This window comes from Vanellus vanellus (assembly GCF_965231255.1).
Source record: "Vanellus vanellus genome assembly, chromosome: 1".
In the NCBI taxonomy this organism is placed as follows: Eukaryota; Metazoa; Chordata; class Aves; order Charadriiformes; family Charadriidae; genus Vanellus; species Vanellus vanellus.
Window position 1 is genome coordinate 70,153,899 of NC_138905.1, and position 25,658 is coordinate 70,179,556.

A 25,658-nucleotide genomic window follows, 5' to 3' on the forward strand; every position below is an offset into this window, starting at 1 on the left:
CAAACCTACTTAAGGGATGAAAATAAGTGTGAGATGCAGGTATCATTACCACAATAAGATGACAAACAATTTGCTCACATTGTATTATAAAATTCACATCAATTCATTTGAAGCTACAGCAAGAAACTATAAATAGGGACAAGAAATTCAAAGCTTTCCCACCCTCATTTCTTCCATATATACATATATATATATATATGGTGCTATATGCATAGGCAAGGTCTGCTCCAATGCAGTTCTTGTAGACACTAAAGCTTATGCTCTACTGTTCCTCTGGAGGGGAAAGGTGCTTCTCTCAAATCATTACATTCTATTCCGCAGACTGTTTTGTATCTTGCTGGTGGGAGATAGCTGCAGAGTGCACTCGTTCATCACCCATTAGCTGACATTTCACCTTGTCAGTGCATCCGAGCCCACAGAGCCAAAAGTCTGCAACCAGTCACAACTGAGAGAAAAGGGGCTGATGAGGCTGCACGTGCTAAAAATAAAAACCCTATGTTCTTAGCCAGAGAGGGGAGCTACCTGAAAGCCAAGAGCAGCTTCTCATGCAATCAACTGATCAGTTAAAAATCCACAAACAACATCCAAAATAGGACACATTTTCAAATCTGATTCTTTAGTTTGGAAGAGTCAGTGGGCCAAGAACGTTACATAGATCATCTGAAGGGAACTGTTTTTCCTAACAGGACAGGCTGCTTAGCTGTTGTATGAAAGCTACCAGAGTCCTTTATTTATCTCAGCCTTGACACAGCCTGCCTCCTGTAAAAAAAAATTGTATGATCAGAGATAACATTCCTACAGTGAACCAATCCTCGCCTGCGTGAATGTGTTCTTTTCCAGCAACTCTGGCAATTCCTGGAAGGCTTGAGAAGCTCCTGTTGAGAGAGGATCCCACCTCGATTTTCCCCCAGTACTACCTTGTTCTGTAAAATCTACATCTTATTCTCAGGAGCTAGATAATCTTGCCAAGGTTACTCCATGATATAATACATGCTGAAGATACAAGGGAAAACTGGGAATCTGCGAACAATTAATTCTTCCCAAAGGGAAACCACCTGCCTATTTTACTAGAATTTCTTTCTCATTAATCATGCAGTAAGTACCTCTAGACTTTCTTTTCTTAGTCAAATCTGTTAAGATTGCAAGCTAAGTTAAACGTCATCTCTTGTGAAGTGTGGGTCCACTATTTTGCACAGACTGAGCTGTGGCCTGGGGAGTTAAAGAAATTCAAATAAAGGAGCCTACCGTGAAACACATGCAAAAGGCGGGAGGAATTAATACATTTCTCAGGAAAATCTTCATTTTGAAATTCTCAAAGCTTGTGCTTTTATGATAATGTAAAACACTATACCTGTTTGTTTTCTCTTGTTTTTTCCAAACTCTTCGATTACTTCTTCCTCCACACAATTGTTTGAGAACACAACAATGTCAGATAAAACACCTCCCTTAGAAACAGCAGCATATTGCATATGACAAAGTACAGAGATGGAAGATGGGAATTTTTCTGTGGGAGTTTAAAAATGATGCAGCGAGTTCTGAGTCAGAAATGCTGAAAGTCCTCAGATTCCACTGCCATTAATTTCTAAGAAATATATTTTGGGGTAAAGTTTCTGAAGTGTGCTTGCAGTTCAGCAAGCATTATCGCTGAAGTATAGAGAAGGCAGCAGACAAGATCCAGTGGCATGTTTAGGCTTCTCATTTTTCATCTGTGTTAATGTCAGATTGATTTTCTTTTTTTTTTTTCCCAGAATTCACCCTCACCTACTTCAATTCCATTAACTGTCTCTTTGCATTCCAACTCCACTTCTCATCCAAGGGCCTCAAAATGTTTTGCAAGTGTTAGCATATTAAAACAATACTATTTTGGAGGTAGGTAAGTACTGTAGAGGCATCACACAAGTCCAGACACAGACATTAAATACCAGCAAGGCAGTCTCACAACAGACTAGTGGCAGTGCCAGAAACAGGATCCAGAATGCTCAGCTCCAACCCCTTCACTCTCAACTTCACTTTAAGTCAAGACAAAACACGTTGAAGTAAGAAAGTAACGTCAGATTTTAAGCATAATGATTACATGGTTTACATGAGCAGGTTGAGAAATTGCACCTCCTATGAGATGCTTGCTGCACTCAAGTGTGTGCCAAAAACAAGGGAATCTTGTTGGATGCTGCACGTATTGAAACAGTAAGTCAATTAAGACATTCCATTTAAATAAGTGCAACTGATTTCTTCTGAGACGTAGCCAGAAATCCTTTCCTTAATCCTCTCCCAAATTAGGGTCTAGCCACTGTTAACAATTTTTGTACTGCACAGCAAGAGATACATAAAAAATGTAGATGGAAACTCTAAACTGACCTGCAGAAGTGCGTTAAATGGAATGAATTTTTTAAGGGTTAGGAAGAAGTTTAAGGTTTTAAATCTAGATTCATCCACCCTTTAAAATTTATCTTCTCTTTTAAGAAATGTCTCCAGGAAACCACTGGAAAGAGTCCAGCAGGTCTGTTGAATTCTTGTCACTGCTTGTTCACACAGCCTCACTTCACATACTGCAGAACTGCATACATCCTGGTAGGTTCTCCTGAATTTTGATAAGCACGTCCTCAAAGCCAAAAGGGGTAATATAACATCTGCTCAAATAGAAACAAGAATGCATTTATTCAAACATAAATACTTAATAGTCATCAAATGTGAATGTTATTTTGATATAATGCCTCAACTTTCTCTCTTACTATCCTAGGCTATTCCCAAACCCTCAGGGAGCCTGAATTATTCAGCTGTATTGAGAAGCCATCAAATTTTGAATTTTTTGATGGCTGTGTTTCTAGTTTGACCCATAACACATTCTGCTAAATATAAAAGCTCTGAATTCAGAGGACAGTATGATAAGAAAAATAAAGCCTATTCATAAGCAAGATACCCAGAGTGTCCATGCACAGAATTCAAAATGAGCTCAAACCTGAAGACAGCCCTACTGAAATGTTTCTGTAATGCACACATGTCAATCATAATAACAAATAGTAACTAACTAAGCTTTCTAGAAGATATGCTCTACTGAGTGAAAGCTCTTGACATTTGATAGGGGAATTGTATACATGCAAACTGTTTTATGCAGGTTGCACTTGGATCAATACAACTGTCCTTAAACTGACATTTAAAATCTAGGGAAATAAGGAGCAGCCACAGAGCCGAACAGCAGCATTTGTCAGCCTACCAGAAGAAAAAGAATTTTGCCATTGAGCAACCAACATGCTCCGGACCTCTACCACCATGTCAAAGCTCAGTCTTCAAACTGTCAGTCAAGTGATTCTTCCTAGCAAATCAGGGACGTAAACAGAGAAATGGGGAGATTAAGCTGCACAGACAGAAAGGTGTTTTGTCTAAATATCTTCTGATGCAGAAGTACCCAGCAGAGAGTTATTAAAGAACCAGCACTACTTACAAGTGCTGACCAAGAAGTTTTATAGCATTACTCAATTCAATAGCACACAGCACATAAATTAAAAATCAGTGAGATTCCTGTTGATATCTACTGGTTCTCTAAGCAATGGGGAGCAGAGGGTGGCCCCAAGACTCCCCTAAACCATTATAATGCGCATGGGAATAACTGACAGCTAAAATATTCACAAGATTCTGAAACAGATACCCCAGAAACAAACATATGAAGATATAAGTCCTCCACACATTCCACAACCTCTAGCTAGAATTGAGTTCTTCATATCTCAGATACTGTCAGTAAATGTAGAAGCCCCTTCTTCATCGTTTATGAAAGTAAATTGGACTGACTACTGAATGAAATTAGTAATTTATATGTTTATCTTATGGATGTTGCAATGTTTTCCCCTACCCCCATGCTACTTTGGTCAAAACAGACACCAACAAAACATTGCTTCCTACAACATCAGCAGGGGAAAGCCTAGAAACAGCTGTCAATTTGATTGATCTGACCTTTCTTTGTTTTTAGTGGAAGCAACCAGAACTTAATATGATGATTAGTTTTATTTCAAGGTCATCTGTAACTTATACCATCTGCAGCTTATACTATAAAGTTATGTTTGAGAAATAGATGGTGTATTTTCATACGCAGATGTGTGAAGTAGTAGTATTACAAAATGAAAGTTTAAAGCTCAGTATACAGCTGAACAATAGAGAAAAGCTGTCTTAATTACTGCAGAGGTATAGAATAATCCAGGAATATAGCTATTTTTGACTCCTGGAAAGAGTCCAGTGTTGTAGCTGGTGGGTGGAGAAAAGAAACAGGGGAAAGGAGGTATTAGGTCACCTAGTCCAAGCCCCAGGGAACACTGCTATGCTTGATTCTCCTTATTGCATCTTTTCTGGCAGAAAATCTTAACATTTGTACAAATTTCACTTATGTTGCTGCCCAAACAGGCTTCTAGTACGAAAGATATAAAATCCCCACATCAATTTATATTAAGTTAATTAATTATTAGTGTGTCTATTACTCAGGAATATTGATAAATCAGTAACATATTGCCTATCGTATCCCATTTTGTTGGTATCACCTAAGATGTCTGAGCCCTCACCAGTATTTTGATGAGCTCTATCATATGTTGCCTGGCTTCGTTTCCATTTCCTGAAAGAAGCTGAGTGTGGGAAGGTTGAACAGCACTAAAGGATAATCTGGCTAAAGATCACATTACTTTGCAGGCATAAATTTTGTCCTGCAAGCTACTAAAGGTATGCTACCTCAAAGAACCACCTGGGATGAGGCACATCCAGGGACTGGTGGGGAGAAAAAGGAAAGGCAAAAAAGCCATGACCTTAGTTCATGAGACTTTCCCCTTTTTTAAGCTAAATACTCTCTTTAAGTAACTTAGAAATTAACATTTAACAGTGATTGTCAAGTTATAGTCCAACCCTTTTTATGTAGCCTCTGCTATCTGCTCTACTACATAAGACTTCATATAATTTATTCATTGTGGTATCTATTTCTTGCCACTCATACGTAGCAACCCTCCAGAACCTCTTATTTCACTGGGAGGGATCAGACAGGTGATTCGCACTGTGCAGATAACACAATGCTGAACCAAGGACATTTCCATCTAAAAGCAGCAGAGGAATCTATCAATACAAATATTGCCTACTGTTTATAGAAACTGGTATTTCCAATTCCACCTTGGACACTGGATGATGTTTTCATCATTAAAGAACAACGAGAAAAACGAATCAGGAACTATAAATTTTATCATACATAATAAAAAAGGGGTGGAATATCAAATGTTTTCAGTTTCCTGTCCAAATTGTGATCAGATTCAAAATGCAGCTTTCAAATAGCTATCTTCTTTCAACTGCTGAGCTAATAACCACTATCTCTTCTGTTGCACTGTACTACAGATTTCCATAATTACTGGATCTCATAGCACATTTAGACACTAACCATGTCCTTACCTAATTTCTATCATTTGTGTCAAGATTATGAAATGCTGTAAATGGAACAGGCTGCAATCTGAGGCTGGCAGTTACAGGAAAATGTACTGGGGAATACTTCCTCTAAGTCAAAGCTCCATATACTCCAAAAAGCATCAACATCTGCTCCCTCATTCTTTTGCATACTTTCCTACTATCTACATTTATTCCACATGCTCTTGTATAACTTGTAAAACAACTGAATATTCCAAGCAATGCAGAGCTTCACACCTTAGTGGGAATTTTTCTGAAACTAAGAAAATCTTTGTATATAGGTATATAGCTAGGTATATGCAAAATATGCCCCAGTTCCAAAAGACACATTACTGATTAAAGATAATGAACACATCAGTTCTGATGTTTTAAATCAAAGAGTTACCCAAGCCTGAAAGTATTTGAAACATCTCTTGGGTAAAAAATTCCTATTTTTAACCACTTCTACCCGCAAGCCATCAGATAAACTTCTGTAACAGCAGAAAGGACAGTTATGAAATTTTCCTAAAACAGAAAACACAGCCTTCTGGGATGACAGCAAACATGAGAAATGTCAGACTAAACATACATTTTTGAGAGAAGATGTAAGCAACTAAACAGAGCACAGAAGTGCCATCTCATCCTTAAAGAACACCTGCCCAGTTTTGTTCAGAAAGCCTAAGCTAAACTCTACATTGCTCAGAAACCACTGACTCCACCTTCCTCCATAAATACACTTCACAGAAGAAGAATAGGTTCATTGTTGACTCTGGTGTATCTATTTCCTTCCCTTCAGATTATTTCTATTTGGTTTTCGTTGTTTGGTTTTTTTTTTTTTTTTTAAAGTTTGGTTTTCTCCCCTTGTTTCTCCTCATATTTTAAGATACATTGCCAACCACATACTGTAATATGTTATGCTGCTGATCACAAACAGGTAGTAAAACTATCACTGGCTTGTTTTAATTGGTGCAGAGGTTAACAGACATTTATTAATTCATTAAAAGTACCTCACACTTTCTCATCACTGTTACAGAACATTAAAGAGAAAGATCTGCATAAAACAGTTACTCTGCTTTCTACCATACCACATGAAGAAGCGTAATATGACTAAAATGTAAAACAACTTGTACACAGCAGGCTTTCTACACCACCCTAGCAATGCGTGTTGCGAAGGAGATGGTCTTTGCCAACATGCCTCGTGGAAAAAACTGCTACCAAAACATATCTGATGAAGCAAGCTGGTTTGGGATGCTTGGTGGAAAATGTCTTAGAACTTCCAAAAGCTCAAATCTTAGAAAGATGTTTCCAAATCCCTGCAAAAGCTAATTCAGTTGATTGTCAGTGGAAGTCATGTGCTTTTTGAGGAAACAAAACATCTACATTGCCCACGCACTTTTTTGCACAGACCTCAAAGTTTGAAAGTGATTATGATACCCTGTTTTTAAAAATTGTCTTTAATATATTACTATTTATATAGTGAATTTCAGTCCTTCAATTTCAGTTCTGGGATAAATAGTTGGATGTTAGTTAGCAGCCACATAAGATTCTCTGTGGATAATTTTTTTTTTTGAGGATGTTAACCGCAAAAAAGTACGATACCTCATTTTCTGTAAGATGAAGACAATATTTAATCTCTTCACCAAATTCTACAAGTCCTAAATAATGTTAGAGACCATAAGAAGTGACAGATGCAACGTGTAATTCTGAGCATATTCAGAAAAATCAATGTGTTTTCTTTACAGAACTACAGGCAAAGAAGCATATACACTCAGCAAGAACATGGCCTGGCCCAATCATCTACTTTTCTTCCTCATTTTTCAGGTCATTTTATTTGCACAAAGGTTAAAAAGAATGATATTTGACATAGTGTGTTACTTGGGGCTTTATTTACAGAATTAAGTTTCTTCTACAGTAATTTTAAGGTATCTTAGGTTGGAATGGGAGCAAGGAGGAAGGGTGGCAGTGAAGGGAAGAACGCTTGAAAAAGGTTCGGTTTTGTTTCACAATCAAAACTAGGATGCCTTTAACGAAAAATGACTTTAAAGTGTCAGGGCCATGGAAGGAGTTCCCTGGAAGCACCCCTCTCCCATCCAGTGGGGCAGGATAAGAGAGCTCAACTCTTCCAGCAGGCATTAGTAAGAGAATGCCAGAAACCATGAGACTAGAGAAGAACCACAGGCACAGAAACAGAAAGCGTGAGGCATCTGGGCAGCCTTCAAAGAGAATGAGGTGAGAGTGCCTGGGAGCTCTCCCGTCACAAACACTTCATTTCTCCAAGTTGTAGCTGAAAACAGTGTCTCCTATACTGGTACAGCAAGGCAGTCTGATTTCACCTCTGATGAAGATGAACTCAGCAAATGCAGCTCCCTTCATCCTCCCCCACCCCTACCCCCCTTTTTTTTTAATTCATGAAGCAAACATTTTTTTTTTTCTGAAGAGCATATATGTAGCTGCAAAGATAACAGCTTTCCTGATACAGAACAGTGGAGGCTGTTGTAGTGGTGCATCAAAATGACACTTCTAGTACAGGCACCAACCAGAACATGAAGTTTTACACTGAAAGCTGATGGCTCCTTCTCAGAACTGAAGGGCCATTTTAGCCTCAAGATGAGGATTACTGATCACAGTAAAGAAAAATAAAAGGCAATTTCAAAGGCATAAAGTGACTACTTTCCTCCAAAGAAGGAAATCTTACATGTAAGAGAATTGGTTTGTGCTTGCTGTTCTGTGAGCTGCCATTTAAACATAACTACTCTGGCCAAATAAACCTGAAAGAGAAGACATATTGTTCGGAATTAGGGTCTCAAAAGTCATCTGCTATTACAAGCTTTTAGTTGCCAATGGTGCAGTAGGAAGCACGAGAAACATGCGAGAAAAGACACAGAATGAGTCCCTAATGTAGACTAATCCAATATATCTTTGAGAAGAGGAAAATGCAGCTCAAAACTATGACCCAGCTCCATCTGTTTGTCACGGTGAGAACATTACAGAATAGTCTCTTAATGGTCTTGAGGAAAGGAGGTCATCTCCTGCCATTCTCTTGAGAGAAGATAACTGTCCAGCTAGAACATAAGACACAGGATTTGGCTACAAGGCTCCATATTTACTTGTTTTCTGCCTTTCCATGACACTGAAACATCCCATCATCACAGCTGCTGCTATACCAACAAGAGGAAACAAATCCTGCCAAGACCCTTACCTGTCACACCATGACCAAAGACTATGCTTCCCTATCCCCAACGGCTGACTTACACTCACCCACATTCCTCCTCTCCCCTCACACATGGCTATCGCTGCCTTGCTTAAAAGAGTGCAACAAAAACCTCTGGCTTGGAGCAAGGCACACAAAACCACCTCCCAAATAGCCCAAAATCAGTGAAGCCACAACACTGACAGAGCATCTGTCCAAAGCCAGATTTGCCAAAGCAGTAAAATATTTAGTATGGGGATCCTTAATGGGTTTTCTACAGCAATATGTCATGCTGTCTGTGCAGTTTATGCCCTGCACCCTGAGCAAATCACAACACAAGAGCAAAATTTAAAAAAAAAAACAACAAACCAACACCACGATACAGAAGAAGCCCAAAAAGTAGTACTTTGCAGTGACAGACAGCACGTGCCATGGAGCTCCCCTAAAATGGCTTTTGCATTTGAGCTTGACAGATCTATTAATTCCACTCTTCCCCAACTCTGTATCCCCCGCAGCATCCCTCACCTGGAACCAGTGGAGGGAGAAGGGGGATGACAAAGAAAAACTCAGAAACCTGAAATTTGTTTGGAATTTATTCCCTTGAACATTTCACACAATTGAACAAATAATGTCTTGATTTCACAGCAACAGGAAAACCACGTGTTACATAATTAAGAGAGACACACACCCAAAACAAAAACAGGTTAAAAACAACCGCATAAATCAAAATCTTCAAAGAGCCTATATAATGGAGACATGAAGCCTTTCTGAGCACTAATCATCTCACTTGAACATTATCTGTCACCAAGCTTATTTTATGCACACTCCCTCCTTTTCTCTGAGGGAAAAAAAAATATCTCATAATGGTCACTTCTCAGATTCCACTTTTCAAAAAAACAGACATTTTAATTCTGTAATTTAAAAAAATACAACTCCTTCACACAAACTTGATACTATTTTTCTAAGACACAAAAACATTCAATGAAGCTCTTAAAGTGCCCAGAAAAATTCATATCACCCTTCAGAATATACACGTAGAAACAATAAACATGTATTCCAGTGGCACAAGTCTACAGGTCTGAAAGCTAGAGGGAAAGGTGGAACGGGGAGCCCAGTTACTCCCAAGAAAAAGTGTTCTTAGCAGGATCCAGCCATGAGTACAAACACAGCACATTGCTATTTTGTATATCCAGCCTCGGTCCCCAAAACTTTTTTCAGGATTTTTCAGTGAAAGTCTATCAGTTCAGCTGCATCTCCACTCTTTAGAACAAACAGCCTTTCCATCATGCCTTTGCCTTTCCAAATTTTCTGGGCTTCAGATGGCTGGTCCTTTAGCATTCTCCTTTCCTTTACACCAAAGCCACGCAAATCCTGATAAGAACACTGAGAAGGAACATGATGGACTGGGAACAGTCAAGCACTTATCCTAACAGAGATTCCTGGCTTGCTATTAAGCGATAATTCACTGGGCACTGAACCTTGGTCCTAATCGGGCAACCCACACACTCTCCTCAGCTTCCAAAAATACAGGGTCCGGTTCTTAAGTTTATATTTTAAATGTTCCAGCAGAGAGAAATAAATCTTGCATCAGATCTCTTTGGAGTTGTATCAAACCCCATAAAAGGGTTCAGTATCATGTGCCATGTCCTGCAAAACACGCCACCATGGCTCCTCCAAACAGAACAGACAACGTTCAAGGCACAGTAGTAGAGGAATTATCTTTCTTTCCAATTTGATGGTGTGTCCTGAAATGTGGATGTTTTTCTTTTTTTCTTTTTTGGGGGGGGCGGGGGGTGGGATATGGATGTGTTTGTAAATGCACAGTTCAGTGGTTTAAAATGAAGGCACTACAAGCAGAACAGTGTCACAGAATTAGTTTGCTGCTGTCTTCTGTAATTTAATGTTTAAAACAGACCAAATTAAAACAAGAACAAAAATTGACTGTGAATAATAATGAAAATAAGTGACCAAGTAGAGGATTTCGTGGAGATATATTTGTTTGCACAAGCCTCGAGCTTACCTCGAGCTGAATCATTTTCACAAGCAAGGCATGTTCAATGTATACAGAAGTGTAAAGAGGCAATGTTTATGAACAAGAAGCTTATTTATATACAGAAATATATATAAAATGTATTTGTACTTCGTTAGACACAGAAGAAGAATTGTGTGCAAATAATATTGGATGCATTCATAAAGATTCATTAAAATTGTACAGACAGCTAAGATCCTTTTGAAAATGCAGCTCAGATAATTTACTTGAAAGGGCATGCCATTTAGAGGAAGCAGCCACCCTTCTCTAGCTCTCCGAGTCAGTAAAGAACTTTCTCATGTAAAGTCCAGCCTTTGCTTGCTATATACAACAGATCAGTTGTTTAACAGTCTACTGTGAAGACTGTGTCTACTCTCTGTCTGCTCAGAACAGCTCCCTGAAAACATTTAAGGCACATCCACAGGAGGATTTTTAACTTTTTATATTGCATACCTACATCATATAAACTATATATTTTTGTGATTTTAAAGCAGGAGACCTAGTGCCTCTACTTTGTATTGCATGTTTTAGTTTTGCATACTATGGCTTGTATTTGGCCTCTTAAATATTTCAGAGGCCAAGTAACTACTGCAAAGATCTCATGACTTGCCTTTTATTGCTGTACATTTTGAAGTATGAGTTTCCCTAGCAGGTCTTTCCTTTACAAACTCCCTACTTCAGATAGGGACGGAAACACATTGCTGTGAGAACACAAGCCTGAAATGGGAAACACCTCACAACAAAACATCACTGGCTATAGTCACCCCAAGAAGTATTATCATAAAGCTGATAGGGGTAAAGACTGTTCCAAGTCCATCTGTCAAGAAAGCTCAAAGTTCGGAAATATGTTCTTACAGACCTTTAGAACAAACAGAAAAATAGCATTTGCATTAAAAGAACATTAAAACCATATAAAGTACTGTAAATAATATTCAAAAAAATTCAAGACACAGCAGTTACAGATTATCAAAGAGAGAGACAGCTGAAAGGCAAAGGTTTTTTTTCTCTTGGCAATAGCAGCAATTTTGGCACAAAAGCAAATGCAGAATATAGAGAAAAACTGGCAGACAGGGTACAGAGAAGGGTTACAGGATCTACAGCAAGCATGCCACAGTTCAGCAGGACCAAAAGCACAGTAACAGCTTTCCCCAACTTTCCTTCCCCGGAGAGAATGGCATCCATCACTCAAAAGCTTGTTGCCACTTCCCAAAGTGAAGGGTTGATCTACATTCCAAGAGCCAGTTTGACCATAACCTCCCTGGGAACGTCCCTTGTAACCACCACATGAGATGCCGTGCAGGCTCTCTGGCAAACCAGGAAAAACCTTCACAAGAAGGGTGATTCTAGTTGACTGCTAAAAAAACCTCAACTTGCTTATCACAGATTGTGCCCTGCAACTATCGCCATTACAGGACAAGGGACAGACAAAATACATTAAATGCCAGCTAAGACTGCGTCCACCCAGTAAGGGACTGACACCTTTAGCAAAGTTAATACATGCCAATCAGGTTAGTAACACATCAGAAGTGCTTGTTGTGACCAATCTTACCTCAGCTGACCAAACCTGCTGAATGTTATTTTGTGGTTGAATACATTTTATGTATTAAGCTGGCTAAAAAAGAAGAGGATGGATTTGGTGGCATAGAAAGAGAGGCAGTGAGTGTAGGGGAAGAACCTATGCAATTTACATCCATTTGGGATTCCATGGCAACTAAAAAGCAGGCCTTGCACAAGTCACCACAAAGCTCACTGAACAAGCACTTTGCTAACTCAGGGCTGAATTTAATTCAGAGGCACAAAATTTAAGAACAGCAGGTTTTTTGTCTTGTATATTCTTTGATGTTTCTGCTGTACACCTTCCTTTTGCCTTCTAAGATATCTTTACATCTCCATCAGACATCAAACCTGCACATTTTACACTTTTTTTACTTAATCATTTTAGAGGCAACATACACTCAACATCAAGATCTACCTCACTACCGAGGATTGGCTCAGAAATTGCTATTGCTGAATTTCATTTGGTGGCACTTGCCTTAAGGGAGGTCAAACATTTTCAGATGCATGACCCATATTAGATGAGTCTACCAGATAGGTGAAGTTTAGCATCAGAAACAGCTCTGCCTCTATCTCCATTTCAGACAGGTTTTTGCTCAAGCTATCTGTCTACTCTACAGTGACAGTAGAATGTCTATAGTCTCTTAAACAGACAATGTAAGAAATTGCAAGAAAGCTTATACACAGATAGTTCAAAGTCAGGCGTTATACTGAGATGTAATCTTAAAGATTCCTTTTGATTATTTAGGAATAATCTCCTATTCTTCCACTGTATTATCAAGCTTGGCAATTTGAAAGGGTTTGTTTTGTTTTGTTTTGTTTTTCAAACCATATGTAACTGTAAACACATCACAGGTTTCCTGACCTACCTACCCACAAGAACAAGGAGCTAAAGGTAGGTAGCAACAGGACATGACTGTTACACTAACAGAGAACCGAACTGTCTTTAATGACACTGCAGCTTGCTTTTAAAGTACATTGCATTTAGCCACCTCCTGCTTCTTAACCAGTGTTAAGCCAGTAGTTTTAAGATATACTTAGAACCTACTTCACAAGGAAAATGAAATCTCAGCCACTAGTGGCATTTTTCTAGCAGAAAGGGGAAGAATGACAGAGGCACTGCTCACTCTTCCACCATTAAATGTACTTCTGTCATGCACACACAAGAATGCACCACAATACGCTGCCTTAAAGATAACCTAGCTTGACCCAGATAAGCTGAGTATGTTCTAATATACTTTGGGCACTGCAAGAGCCAAAGCTTTAAAAATGATACTACAGTTATACACTGCTTTAGAAAACCAGAAAGCAAACAGAAGGAGTCCTAGATTTCAGGTTTTGCCGTCTGATAAAATGGTGTCTGTTCTGTTTTACTCCTCTGGGAATACTGCAGTTCTGCTACAGGATTGTGCCACCACTACATAAAGAGAGATGGAAACATCTGATTTATAGCTGATTTATAGAAGTTTCTAGCAAATCATGGCCTATTGCTTGCTCTACTTAGCGTTTACTTAGGTGATTATAAAAGTGATTCATTAAATTCAATCAGTTGGAAGGACTAGATCAGAGGAAGGAGACTTTCTGCCAGCAATTGCTTTGATAAACTAATATATACAGTTAAACTCTCCTTCTTCCACTTCTCTTCACCAATAGCTTCACTCCATAACCATAAACCACTTTATTCACATCAGACGCCCTATGGTCCAAGAAATACTTTTTCCATCCATCTTAAACAACATGTTCCAGCTTAAAAAAAAAAGCCTATCCAGTTGCACAAAAAAAAATACTGTAATTTTCCCATCTATCCACAGGATTTTGCAAATGTCATTCTTCCATACCTTTTCCCTTTCCTCCATTTTGCCATATGAAAATTCCACACAAACAGAAGAGGAAACTGTGAAAGTAACTACACTTCAAGAATCAACTGCACACACTAAAAATAAATTTCTGTTGGACTGCATTCAGTTACAATCCTAGAAACACTTTTAAGAATCATATGTAAAGTCAAACAAAGCATCATTTTTATTTGCCTGCATGTTGTTAACATCTTTTTCTCAACTGGCACTGTGAAAACGTTATTTTGTCACAGTGTTGCTCTAAGTATGTTCTCTCTCTAGAAGTAGCTGATTCAGTTTATCCACAGTGTTCTGGAATAAACACTAGGAATCAAATCTCTTCCTTTTTCTGACTTCACTAAATGAGCACTTTGGGGCTGGGCAAACGAGCATTTGTAGCACAGACACTTCTCCCATGTTAGAAGGAATTAGAATTCAAGTTAAAAGGCAAAACTACTTCACAGCAAGACATACACATTCACCACCCCATTCCCAAAGCCATGGCTAGGAGCAGCACAGATTCTGGCAGTAAGGGAAAAGCACCATGACCTGCCAGCACCGTGAAATCGAAATGGTTTAAAGAATCCAATCCCATTAATTGTCAGAGACACCCGGAATTCCAAAGGAGACACAATCCAGAGATAATGGGATCTTTCCCATTCAAGTACCAGATTAATGAAGAGAAGCTTGGGAGAACAAGAAACCACACCCAGAATTCAGGCAAATGCAGAAATTCAGTTTGAGAGCTATTCCAGTGCATCAATAGAACTTTTAACTTCACGGACGTTGAGCTGCATACATCGCAGATCAGGGCTCTTTTCTGGACCCACTCAGAAGAGACCCTCAACTGAGCATCTATGTTTTCCTGGAATTCTTTCAGATACTGTCCTTGAAAGGACTGAGAACATCTAGGCCCCAAAGCCACAGTGCAAAATAATATATTGAGACTTTCACATAACGCACAAAATTCACATGGCACCCCAAAATCACACAAATTATACAGCTTATAAAGTTGGGTCACATTAGTTCTTAGTGGTCAGCAGGCTGCCCACAGAATTCCCCTAGGATCTGCACGAGAACTTCTGACTGGACATAGAGAAAAGGAACCCCAAAAGCCATCAGCTGACACATAAAAAAGGAGTCCAAAGGGTTCTGGGCTACCTGGTGCCCAATCGAGGAAACTGTGCTTTGCAGGCGCTGGCTTGCCACCCTAACTCTGTCAAAGAGGCCAAGAGAGTACTGCACCACCCTGCTAAAGAAGGAAGTGGAGCTACCTGGGGCCCTCTCTGCTGAGGTGGAGATGGTATTTGCCCGTCCAGTTCCATCACTTGCCATGGCGTCCTGCAGAGGTCCTTTGATGTCCTGTAAGAATGTGTGGGAAACAAAATTCATATCAAAATTGAAAATGCCTCACAAATAATTTTTTGTTTTTCATGTCAGCCTAAACGTAGTGAACACATTGAACTAGGAAGACATCCCTCTTGCAATTAAGATACCCCTTAATCATCACATAAGGAAAGATCTGAACTAAGTACATTCTTTCTCAATTTATTGCTTTATTAACGTTCTGAAAAACAAGCTGAATATGCAAGAAAGTCAAAGCAGTAAGATCCCTGAACTCTGCTCACCTGGGAAATAAAACAAGTACCATTTTTAGTCTTTATTTTTGGCAGGAAGTATGGCACAAATATTGGGATGGATTCCTTATCCTTTCAAAAAGGAGGACAGCTTCAGCTTATACTAACAAAACCTGAGAAATAGGCAGAAGGACAAGCACCACCACCACCACAAAGGAAAATAAAATTTAAGGGGGAAGGACAGTTTGTAGCACACAAGCATAACAGAACATGTTAAGAGACTACCATATAGTTTGCTCAAACACAGTATGCAAAAATACTGAAAAGGGGTTCAAGGAGACAAATTAAGTGCCTTGGATTGTAATGACAAAAGCTGGGAGACTTTTCTGTATTACACAGTGTGTCTTGATCCTACATTTAAAGCACAGATGCTTCCATTACAGTAGTACAGGAAAAGAGATATCCTTTCTTTCCACACAGGTTTCCACTAATGCACAGAAAACCTTCAGAAATGCAGGCAGGTCTTCTTCATAGCCTACGCAAGTGGGGCAGAACTTCAGGTTTCAAAGGAAATGCAAATAATTTATTTCATCTTAAGAAAAATCACGGAGAAACAAAGCAAAACCAAAACTGGTCATGTAATTCATTTAGTCTCTGCATGGACTGCGTAAGTATTTCAGCTGACAAGAAAACAAATCAAAATCCTGTTCTAAATTGGACAGTACATCATTTTATAAAGGAGCCATGAAAAGAAAAGTGGTAATTAAAGGAATCACTTTTAAATAAAATTTATAGAACTGCAAGATCTCATGACATAAGATAGCAACTTGATGCATGCTGAATTTTTCTACTTTCTGAAAATAAACCCAGCATATTTACTTTTTCAGTGTTAAGAATCAAAACCTATTAACATGACATGTTAGATGAAAACAATGAGTTACCTTTCCTGACAGAGGACCCACTGCTGGCCTCTTCCTTTGAGCATAGCCAGATAGTCGGTAACAGTAGTGAGGCTTACAGTAGAATTTACCTGCAGATAAAACACAAATGATGGTCAGCAATGAGAACACAGCAGTTTAGCACAATATAAATGTCCATCTCACTGCAAATTATTTTCTGCTGCCATTCCCATTGCTCCATCTAGTTTATTCACTATACATGCAGGCAAACACTATCTGAAGTTTTAACTCCAGCCCTCCTCTCTCCCCCTCCTATTAGCCTCCTTTCCATTGGGTGCCTGATAGCCATTTAGCTTAAAATCCTATCAAACACCAAAGCAAAGCTGTGAGGCTTGTGTGGTATCACATGCTAACAATGCGGCAGTGTGTGAGGAACAAAGAAATCATCACATGAAAAGCTGGCAGAAGCACTTTTGCAAAAAGCAAGAATGAATACAACCAGCAGAGGAAAGTGAGAGAGGACAGTGTTAACTCCCAAAGAACCATCTCTAAAATGCACAGTGGCTACTTGTGAAAAGGACAATCAACCAATGATTCATTTTCACAATTAAGACCTTTTGTGATACTACTGGTTTAGTAACACCCCAGAGGTCTACATGAGTTTTCACCAGTATATACTAGTAATACCATAATACAAATAACAATAATAGCAGCAAATGGATGGCACACAATTATCTTCCAAATGTACCGTTTGTCAGTGTATCCTGGTTGGTCTACACATCCCATAGCATCCCCTACTGCTATCCTATTCCTCCAACTTTGCTAAATGCATTTCAAACCTATATTCTGACCTTTGCCCTTCCTCCAGTTTCTCTGGGCTGGTATTTGCACAATGCTTTGTTTTATGATGCAAAAGTAACGAACCCTATCTTTTGAGAAGTCTCTGCTTAAATAAACATTTCTTAATATTTACTCTTTCCAAAAACTGCTTTTTCAAATTATCTGAGGAGAGCAACAAAAGAAAAGCTCTTACATAAAAATTCTCAGACTTTGAAGCCTAAAATCAGACACTGACTGCACAACACTGCAGAATGCTCATCAGTCTGAACGGCTAGATGAATGGCAACAATGTGTTTATAGCTTTGTTATTTTTTCTCTCAAAGAAAACCCAGAATGAAATATAAGCTAAATTTTCACAATTATTAGATTAGATCGGTTACCACATATTTCTGTTTAGCCATATCTGTTTCATATACAAGCACAATGTAATATCAATTCAAAAACAATGCTGTAAGTGTGCTGAAACTCCGAGGTTTATGTTTGCTTCATTGAGAACTATCTGGCAATAAATGCATACATAAGCTTGCTGCAGAGGAAATCACTAAATCTGCTGCCAAAAACTGTTTCAGCCCATACAGCTGACAGAGGAGCTCAGTCTGTTATTGCTAATCATATAATCAGATATCCAGTTACTTGTGAATGCCCAAAATAACAGCAGTGCTCAAAAGATGCTTTTTCCCCAATTTTGATTACTGATGAAGCTTTTACTTTTAGATGTTGACGTCAAAATTATCATTGGCCCCTTTAAACTCGCATACCAAGTCTGCTGACCTTCTGGCCAAGTAATAATGGGTTTTCTATTCCTTAGTGAGAGACGGGTTTGATGATTCTGTTTCCGCAAATCTTTGTGACTGAGCAAGTGCATTACTTAAAGACATTATGTAACACAACATCAGTACTTAATTTTGGGGGTTTGCCCCTTAAGCCTAGATGGTGTTTCCATGGCAGTTATTCTACCCAGTGTATGCAAAAATATACTTCTGAGCTACACGCAGTAGATACCTATAAATTTTATAACATTTCAATCTGCAGTAGCATATTCTGGAGTTCCATCCTGTGGCATATCAGTTTATAATTTTTACTTCATCTTTGCCTCAATAAGCAGGGTAAACTATTGGCACTAACACTTTTTTTCCTGTTGTTTTAGTTTCTACACCATCATTTTGCACATATTTTCCTACTGAAAGAGGAGTAAACATAAATGGCAGCTGTGGAAGAAAATAAAGGCATAGTTGCTGATATAAATAAAGGTTTTCTGAGATACTTTCTCATATTTTTTCTTCAGAAAATGTGAAATTTCTGTCAATCACTGCTCAAGCAAAGAATGCTACACATTGCTACTCTTAGAAGGAGATTACTTTCCACAAGTGATGTGTGATTTCAAATTATTAGTCTCAATATGCACACACTGTTGATAAATTGAGTTTCACCTGCTGCCATATTGTTTGGTTTCTCAGATTTGTTAGGTATAGCTGAAGCTTCCCTTAATTCTTAGCATGTTAGATTCTGTTAACTGAGTCATCAGCAAGTTTTGTAATCATATTCCTTCCTCCTCAATCTGTCAGATACGGAAAACAAGAGTCATTACTGAATCTTCAGTAACTACTTCAACAACACTTTCTATATATGTATAACATTGGCTTACCTCTACTCAACTTCGATGCTCGATTTTTCACTATATAAACAGAACTTAGTCTGTAATGAGCTATTATCACAGTCCCTGATTATAAACCTCCTATTTTAGTACATCTAAAATAAACATACTGAGTTGGACATTTTTGAGAAGGAAAAGTTGACTGCATTTGTCTCCAATGTGTTATTTTCTCTCAACTGGTATTAAACACTAAGGAGTTTCCTCATTTGACAGTACTGAAATAAGAGTAAAGGGTCTAGCCTTCAAATTCAGCCTCTACACCTTTTTAAAGCCCCCAATTACTATTTGTTTCTTTGCATTCTAGCAGCTGTTATTATGTTGAGTTAATTCCTAACAGCTCAGTTATTTTGCTGTCAGCATGACCTGGCCACAGGAAATCCATAGTTTCAGCAGTTTGAGAGATGGTGTCTTTGGAACGGAAGTTACTCTCTTCCGTAACTCACCAAATAATTTTTAAGCAAAGAAAGAGGTGAAATCACTAGACAGACTTCCAAGACAATTAAGAGAATTCGGACAAAAAGGCAATTTCTCTTACCATCTTCAATATCATAGGCATACGATGACAAGCGCAGCGTTGTCGCACAGTATTCACACTTGAAGCAACTGCGGTGGAAGAACTTGCCTTCAGCGCTCAGTCTTTCCATCACATAGACTCGCTTGCGGCAGAAGTAACAGACATCACTGCCTCCCAGGTTCTGGGGGAACTCCTTTTTGAGTGAGCCCTAGACAGAAATAGGCATGGCTAAATTTGTGTGTGTCCAGCCTCATCAAGACTGCATGGTCATATTTTCTCTTCGTTTATGTGGATACAGGAGCATCCGGATGCTGCAGGTTTTCACACATGGATGCTACAGTTCTTGGACACAGTTCACAGGTTTAACCAGGACACCAAAAACTAACCTTACTGTCCAGGGAAGAAGGTCCTAGGATGCCATGCCTACGTATGCCAGGAGTAAACTAAGCTCTGGATGGAAGAGCAGACACCAGTACTATTAATGATGACCTTGAAATAAATGACTGAAGGAGGCATATGATGGAAAGCCAAACCCACTATAAATCCCGCAAACAGCAATTCTTAGACCTACATTATCAAAATCAGTATCTCCTCCAGAAAACATAATGCAGAAGTAGCCCCAGTGGATAAAACACATCATAAATATGACAAGCAGATTCTCAAATATTTATGCAGAACTCTTGGATGCTGAGATTAGATTAAAATATTTTACAAAGAAAATAAGGACAAGAGTGAGGGTGGATGGAGAAAGGGAAGTGAAGTCCTTCACAAAGCTATGACAGAGTCCATCAGTGATAGTAACAACTGCACAGTCACAATACTTCAGATCTACAGTACATCTAATCACAAACACGCATCATTTTCTGTACATCATCTTACCAGTTCCTTCTTGTCTAGAAGGGTTTTGGGTTGCTCTTTCCTTTGAAGCTGATTGGCTATCTGCTCAGCCAATGAGCTCACTCCGCCTGTGTACATCTTTATATACTTCTACCAGATGGATGGAATAAAACAATAGGGCAGTGAGAAAAGGGGGGAAAAAATCAAATTAAAAAAATTACTAAAATGGTAATAGGTTAGGTGGTAAAATGGTAATAGATTAGGTGGTGAAAAGGTGCAGAGAGGTCAAATCATGCCAAGACAGTGGACAATATGAAGTGACAAGTAGTAATAAGCAAAGCTAGTGTCATCAGAAATCCCCAGTACAGTCCAGGATCAACTGTAGTAACAGAAAAGAAAGCTTGCATTTTGCATTATCTAAGTGCTCTAGAATACTACGATGATGAAGAAAGCATACATGAGGGGTATTTTGCATCTGTGAACCTGAGCACAGGCACTCCGTTAAGATGAGGCAAAATATAGGTTAAGATATTAGGTTCCAGGTAAAATTGGCATCAGAAACAAAGATCTTTTAGAAGACACATTACATAGTCTAATGCAACATGCTGATCACAACAGCATGTTTATATGCTTAGCAACTGGAAAGAATTCATTGACAAAGCATTCATAGAGCAGGGAGAAATCCTTAACTAAGGAACTCACAGTGATTAAAAAATACAAATTCTTCCAATGCTAAAACTACAAAGAGGTTTATATGAAAAAAAGATGCAAGAGCCTCATCCAATGCAGTAAGCCATACCTGAATACACCTGGAATGTATACTTGTTCAACTGTGAATATGGTTTTATGACTAGGCTTTTCTCCATCATGGGTATTGACTGACTCCATAACTTTGGATATCTAAAAACCCTTCAGTATTCCAAGAAATCTAGGCAGGTTGGCCGTTACCTTAGATGGTACAAAATGGGTGTTTGCAAGCCAAGTTCAGTCATTGCAGGAGCAGAGGAAGTGTTTTTCACAGGAAATACTTACAACCATTGGCAATAATTACATGGTAAAGAAAATTATGTGGTTACATCCCTGTTAGCTCAATCACACTACAAATGCTATGTATTTGACTCAGAGCAGCAAGGAGCACGCCAAGCAATTTTCCTTTTCTGGACTAAGAAGCATTATGACTGTTTCTAGTTGGAGTCTCCTCAGCAAATGAAGGATCATCAGAGACACACTCCAGCTGCTGGGAAGTGTAAAATACCAAAGATAACAGTATTCTGAAGGAAAGGACTAAGGTTGTATCTCAAAACCCCTTTATTCATATAGCAGAACTTTTTTGAAGCACAGTAGTTATCTCCCACAACTAATAAAGCAGCATAAATTGCATATGTGTGGTTATTAGCCTTTAAGGAATGTTTTAAGACCTTCACATGTTCAAACAGCAGGAAGCGCCACAAAACCTGAAATTCACCACAGAATGGGTGGTATTTTGGGGAAAAAGACTTTGAAAATGGAGTGCTCAGCAGTCAGAGATTACCACTGCTATCACTGAAGTCCCAATTCCTTAAGCTCTGTGCCACTGCAGTAATGAGGGTTTATTTCTACCCAGAAAGGACTTCTACTTGTCTACTGATTCCACCCCAAAATGCAGAATACTCACAGTATATATATATGCAAGAAATAACACATAAGTTTTCTTTAAAAATTCTCCAGGTTCTATATTTTTCTTCAGCTAATGTGCACACATATATGTGCAGAGTTGCCTTTCAATGTCATACATTGTATCTTGTCAAATATTACATTTAAAATCGTGCCCAGTGGAAAAATTTTCTTCCTTTCATTCAACATTGATCTTTAACTGGCAACCGTAATCATCTGGCCAAGAGTTTTCAATTTTCCTCTAGAAGACTAGAAACCTTTGAGGTTTTAAGTTTTCTTAAAAGGCAGTTTAAGCTTCTCCATGGAAAAAAATTTGTTTTAGATGAACCAGGTTTTCACTAAACAAGTTTTGATTTGAAACCTTCATCCAACCTTAACTGCAGATGCTTTGAGATCTTTAAACTTCTAGCAGCATACATGAAGTTCAAAGTTTAAAAAGCGATTATGCTAATCTCAACTCACAATACCTTGGACTATTTGGTGTGGGAAATTTAGTTGATGAATTATTGATGTGGGGTTCTGTTTCTGAGTTGTTCTGCTTTTTTCCTATACATCACATCTCGTCTAATACTGGGTCTTAAATGAAGCATTTTATGTTTCCTCCTGTGGGCAAAAGTCTTCAAAATATACAACATTCTGCAACATTTTTAAGGGCGGTCAAAGAACCCACTCCAGCTTAGGTCAAATCAAGTTCCTGGTCTTTATGTACAACAACTGCAACTAGTTCAAATTCCCAGTGATTTTTCAGAAAGCCAAAGTACTTTTTATTTCACACTGTCCATTAAGCATATATGCACAAACGCATTCTGTAGTTTGGCCCAAGATCTCAACATAAGCAGCCAGCAAAACAAGAAAGCTTTACTGCAAAGCCAGAAGGACTATCAGTGCTCAAAAGAACTAATTTGAGAGTGAGATGTACCACAAGCTTTTCATTTACACCAAACATTAAATATATTTAGTTTCAAAACGCTTTATGGCTGACAATAACCAAGCTATGCCACAGGTTGCCTCTGTCTTCTCATTTGTGCATGAATATGCACAGACATTGCATTTTGCAGGTGAAGCATTGCAAGCCTAGCCATCTCTTGTGGTGTGTCCTTGGCTGGTGGGACCAGGGTGCAGCAAGCGAACACAGCTGAGTGCAGCTTGCAATGCTCAGGCTAATGCTACCTGTCGAAGAGAGTCAGATGAAGGTGAAGAAGGGCGATTAGAAGAACGGAGGCTAAGGGAGAGCTCCCACTGGTCAACAAAGAATCGGCGAGACGGTTCAGTCTCAAGCTAAAAAATAAAATGAAAATCAAAGCAGTCATACATGGCTACAGAGGGAAAAGAGGAGAAAATGAAAACACTCAGGCCCTTCTGCCCACCATAAAAAAAAAAAAAATTCTAGTGAGGCAGAGTAAGTTATGCTTAATTTGTTCTTTATTAGGTTTTAAGTTATTTAGGACCATTTGGAAGCAGTTACCTACTTCCACAGATGTCCAACCTCCTGTAACTCAACCAAGCCACTGGCAAAGATCTCAAATCAATCTCCTCTGCTCCTCCTCCTGTATCTCCCATTGTTGTGTATTATTGGCCCAAGGCACTAAGATTGTATTTCAGGCCATGTGAGATCTCTTCTATATTTTAACTATATAAACCTAAAAGCCTGCTCGCCTTGGGGATGGAAGAGAAAGAAATTAACTTGTATGCATTACCAGTAATTAGCAGCAAATTTCCAACGTAAAATTTACTGTAAGCAGTTGGAAACACCACGCTAAAAAGAATTAAACAATATAAAACAATCTGCTGTTCTCGCTTATCAAATGGCAAGCAATAAATCCCAAACTGAGAATCTGCATCCTTCTGAAACTGGTTCCTCACAAGAGAATGCAGAATTTGGTCTTTCAACATATTCCTCTCATTATGCCCATCTCCCAAGAAACACTATACATAAATAGGAAAAAAACAACAGCTGGAAGTATCAGACAAATAGTGCTGGTAGAAACTGTGTGTTCCTAGAAATTATAATCTGGAAAGAAAAATTATGCAAATTTCAAATATTTGTCCCTCTTTTACAATAAAATTATGTTTTCCATTATAAAAAGGAAAAATAAATGTCACATAGCTGCATGACCCACAAAAATAGCTATTTCTAGCCACTTAGCATACCCTAGCCTCAAGATTAAGTTTACTGGACAAAATACAAAATAGCTTGGCTTTCACAATTTCCCCAATTTAAAGAAATATAACTGTTTATTTTATACACAGATTTTCTGTACTTAAGATCATCAACATTTAATCAAATTTCTTTTTTGAAAATGCCTTTGTTTGCTAAGCTTTCTTTCTCTTACTACTCTGTTTTTGTTTTCTTCCCTTAAATCCCACATCATAACCTATCATTGCATGCAGTGTTCCAACATCTGTTTCCTCTTTTTCCTCTCTGCCCTACCCACTTTATCCTTTCCTCTACTTTGTGCTCTCCACCTCCCTTATATTTTCTCTCCTCCTTGACTCTGCACACTGCAGAAATCAGTTTCAAAAACAATTTTTGTCTTTGCATTGTAATGCTGTTAATCTTTTCCACCCTCAAAAGGAGCTTAAAAGTGTTGGAGAACAACACAAAAGGCAGGAGCAAGATGCTTTGGTCTAGATATTAATTTCTGTATCATCATTCAAACTGAGTAAGGAAGTGCACATGAGTATGTCGTCCATGGATTATGCCTAAGATCTTCAGTTGTGTCACCCATTAACAAATGGATGTCAATATGTTTAAATTAGCCTTCTTACCCAGTCTTTCATGGTTTCTTCTATGTCCCCAAAATTCTATCTCAAATCCAGTCAAAGGTTCATTCTTCCTTCCTCAAGAACAGCTTCACTGACTTTAATTATCAGCAAAGACAGCATCCCCAAAAGAACAGCAATGGAAAGTAACCTAAATGTTATAAATTTCCTTTTGACATGGCTTGGAAAAGTTATGCCCACCAGCAAAAGTTCTGGGACTGTTTATACTCCAGCCCAAGAAGCGAGTTTGATTTTGGATGGTTAACTCAAAACAATACATTATGAAAAAAATCACTTATGTAGATGGTGTTTTCCAAAAGCACCCTCCAGTTTGCCAAATAGTGTTGAAGAAAAAAAAACAGAAAACAGATAGATGCAAGCAACTAGAAGCTAAAGAAACCACTGTTCAAACTGGCATGCTCCCATATGCCAAAGATGACACACTGGAGAGAAAATTAAGCAAAAAACAAAACCAAATCAAAAGTGTACGCTGGAATCAAAGAAAACCTGCGCAAGCTGCCAACTCTACTGTTGGAAATAAGTATACAGGAAGTATGGAGACAAAAGTAGTACTTCAGAGCCAGGAATTATGCTTGGAAAATGCGAGTGTTCTTGCTTCCAGAAGCAAGTAAAATTTATGAGCAACCAACTGGTAAGTGACCACTGTGAGATGATTTGATCTGGAGTGCAGCTGATTTTCAGCATGTGCTCTGAAGCTTGGAGGCTGTTTTTTACCTTATTGTTTACACTGTGTTTTGAGAAACAGAAACATTGTCATTCATCAAACAAGGAAATAGTTAAGAACTGGCACGTAGGATCAAAATACTACACAAAATAGACTTGACCATGTCTTTATAACCCAATGACTGCACAGCAACGGTTATCATATTTGGATGAATTTTTCTATCCCTCT

At 38.5% G+C, this 25,658-nt stretch overlaps 1 protein-coding gene across 1 annotated transcript in view; it reads right to left on the reverse strand.

Moving 5' to 3' along the window:
- Positions 1 to 15,037: 15,037 nt before the first annotated feature.
- The window catches only part of LOC309669678 (F-actin-monooxygenase MICAL3-like), a gene marked incomplete at both ends in the record, with an annotated part of 45,674 nt that continues 35,053 nt past the window's right edge, over positions 15,038 to 25,658 (reverse strand). The window contains 5 exons of the mRNA XM_082480427.1: positions 15,038 to 15,370; positions 16,527 to 16,615; positions 19,514 to 19,700; positions 20,372 to 20,479; positions 23,153 to 23,260. Of these exons, the coding sequence (XP_082336553.1) occupies positions 15,038 to 15,370; positions 16,527 to 16,615; positions 19,514 to 19,700; positions 20,372 to 20,479; positions 23,153 to 23,260 (825 nt within the window). The remainder of the gene's footprint in view (positions 15,371 to 16,526; positions 16,616 to 19,513; positions 19,701 to 20,371; positions 20,480 to 23,152; positions 23,261 to 25,658) is intronic.